The 2,224-nt window shown below is 72.3% G+C and overlaps 1 protein-coding gene across 1 annotated transcript in view; it reads right to left on the bottom strand.

Moving 5' to 3' along the window:
- Positions 1-2,223, bottom strand: part of MFSD10 (major facilitator superfamily domain containing 10) — a gene marked incomplete at its 5' end in the record, with an annotated part of 2,963 nt that extends 740 nt beyond the window's left edge. The window contains 8 exons of the mRNA XM_021711234.1: positions 107-197; positions 272-380; positions 536-647; positions 761-869; positions 1,111-1,272; positions 1,357-1,515; positions 1,817-1,920; positions 2,169-2,223. Of these exons, the coding sequence (XP_021566909.1) occupies positions 107-197; positions 272-380; positions 536-647; positions 761-869; positions 1,111-1,272; positions 1,357-1,515; positions 1,817-1,920; positions 2,169-2,223 (901 nt within the window). The remainder of the gene's footprint in view (positions 1-106; positions 198-271; positions 381-535; positions 648-760; positions 870-1,110; positions 1,273-1,356; positions 1,516-1,816; positions 1,921-2,168) is intronic.
- Between the last annotated feature and the right edge of the window lies 1 nt (position 2,224).

Here is a 2,224-nt window from a genome sequence, read left to right on the forward strand (position 1 = left end):
ACGCCGGCGGCGGCTGGTGGGGGGACATGGGCGAGGTGACTGTCGACTCGGGGTGGGACCCGGCCCAGCCTCTGGGGGGCCGCCCCGGTCCTGGCAGGACGCTCACCAGAGGAGTAGAGCAGCAGCCCCAGGCCCAGCACCGGCACCGAGTGCCCCCAGCCGATGAGCAGGAAGGCGGGCACCAGCGGCAGGATGGCCTGCGGGCGGGACACCGCAGCCTCAGCGCCGGCCCTCCTCCCACAAGCTCCCCGCCCCGCTTCGGGAGCCCTACCCGCTTCGCGGCGGCAAGTTCCCCGCCAGGGCTGATCCGCCGGGCGTAGGTGCCCTGGATGGCGGCCATGGTGAGGCCGATGAAGAAGAACATCTTCCCCTGCTGCAGGCTGGGCGCGAGGGTGTGAGTGTCCAGCCCCGCCGGCTCCTGACCACCCTGGGACAGCCCGGGGATGGCCGCGAGGGCGGACTGGGGCGGGTGCCGCCCCTAAGGCAGCGGTGCTAGGACGGGGAGGCGGCAGGGCGTCCTCAGACGGGGACCCACCTGCCGAACTGGAAGCGCTGGTGTGCCAGGAAGCTCAGGGTGAACTCCAGGCCCGAGAACAGGAAGAGGTAGAGGAAGTAGACCAGGCCCAGGCGGCGGAGGCTGCCAAGCCCTGGGGAGAGGCCGGGGACGGCGCTGGGAGGCAGCGGCAGGGTGGGGCCCTGCCCTGGCACCGGAGGGGACACGGGAGCAAACGGCTCCGGGCTGGCGGGGGCAGTCCCTTACCGTCGCTAGGGAGTGGGTCCCGGCTTCGGGCCAGGGCTGAGAAGCGCAGCAGGGCCAGGGGGCTGAGCAGGTCAGCAGCAGCCCGGAACCCCAGGGCGACGGAGGGTGCCTGTGGGATGGCATCGGGGAGGACGGAGGCGCCTGTTGGGCGGGTGGCAGGGGCCCACAGGAGGCAGGGGCAGCTGGCCGGCCTGGTCGCCCAAGGGCAGGCACCGTGGCCCTGAAAGCCTCCCGCCAGAGAGGGCAGCCCAGCCTCCCCAGGCGTCTGGGACCGGCGCGGACAGGCACATGCTCGGCCCGTGGACACGGGCTCCAGCCCCTGGGCCTGTGAGTCCTGGGCCCGGCCCTACCCTTTTCTCCGGAGGTAGCGTCTCTGGCAGGAAGCAGAAGACGAACAGCAGGTCAGAGACCGCGAAGAGCAGGGCGAACCAGGGCGCCACCTCCACGGGCAGGGCGGCCCCGAGCATGGGGCCCAGGGTGAAGCCCAGAGAGAAGGCCGCCCCGATGACTGCCTGGGGAAAAGGCCCTCTGAGCTGGCAGGGAGACCCAGGCCCAGAGGTCCCGCCCGGACCCACGTCCCCGGCCTGGGCACTCACCATGCCTTGGCTGCGGGCAGGAGGTGAGCCCAGGTCAGCAACTATGGCCGTGCAGAGGCTGACGTTCCCCTTGCTAATGCCCCCAATCACCCTGGAGGCCAGGAAGGCCGCAAAGCTCCGAGAGGTGGCCCACACGGCATACGAGGTGGCCACACCAGTCTGCCCAGGGGCAGGGGCCGAGGGGCAGGGGTGGTCACTGAAGGCCAGGAGGGCCCAGAGTGGGGCTGCCAACCCAAGCAGCACCCCTGGGACCCTGGCCTGTCCTGAAGCCCCCAAGGGCCACTTGTGTTCCCGGTGGCCAGAAGCACCCGCACCCGGAGGCACTGCTCCCCCAAGTGACACCCTTCTGGAAGTGCCGAGGGCTTTCCAGTGGCCAGGAGCGCCCGCCCCCGCCCGCCCAGCTGCCAAGCCTCACCCCGCAGGGCTGCTCCCCCGTGGGCACCCAACTCCAGGGACGTACCAGGGACAGCAGCATCATGGGGCGCCTCCCCAGGCAGTCGGAGAAGGCCCCGGTGAGCGGGGCAGAGAGGAACTGCAGGGCAGAGAAGCCGGAGCCGATCAGACCTGAGAGGCAGAGGTGGCCGTCAGGCGGCCGCGTGGGCCCCGGACCCGGAGCCGCGGGGGCCCCAGCGGAGGGATGAGAGGGTACGGGCGCCGCACGTGGAGGGCCGGCCGGCGCCGGGAGCCAGCCCGTGCGGGCAAGGATGCCACCCCGATGGGAGCCCCGAGGGCGAGGAGGGCAGGATCGCCTCTGAGGTGCCCCGTGGGCCGTTTCCGCCGGGGTGGGCCCCCGGGGCACCCGCGGGCCGCACCTCCGAACAGGACGCTGTTGTATCGCTTCTCCCCCGGCATCCCGATGGCGGTGGCC

This window comes from Carlito syrichta, unplaced genomic scaffold (assembly GCF_000164805.1).
Source record: "Carlito syrichta isolate Samal-C Ts95f unplaced genomic scaffold, Tarsius_syrichta-2.0.1 Scaffold301952, whole genome shotgun sequence".
Classification (NCBI taxonomy): Eukaryota; Metazoa; Chordata; class Mammalia; order Primates; family Tarsiidae; genus Carlito; species Carlito syrichta.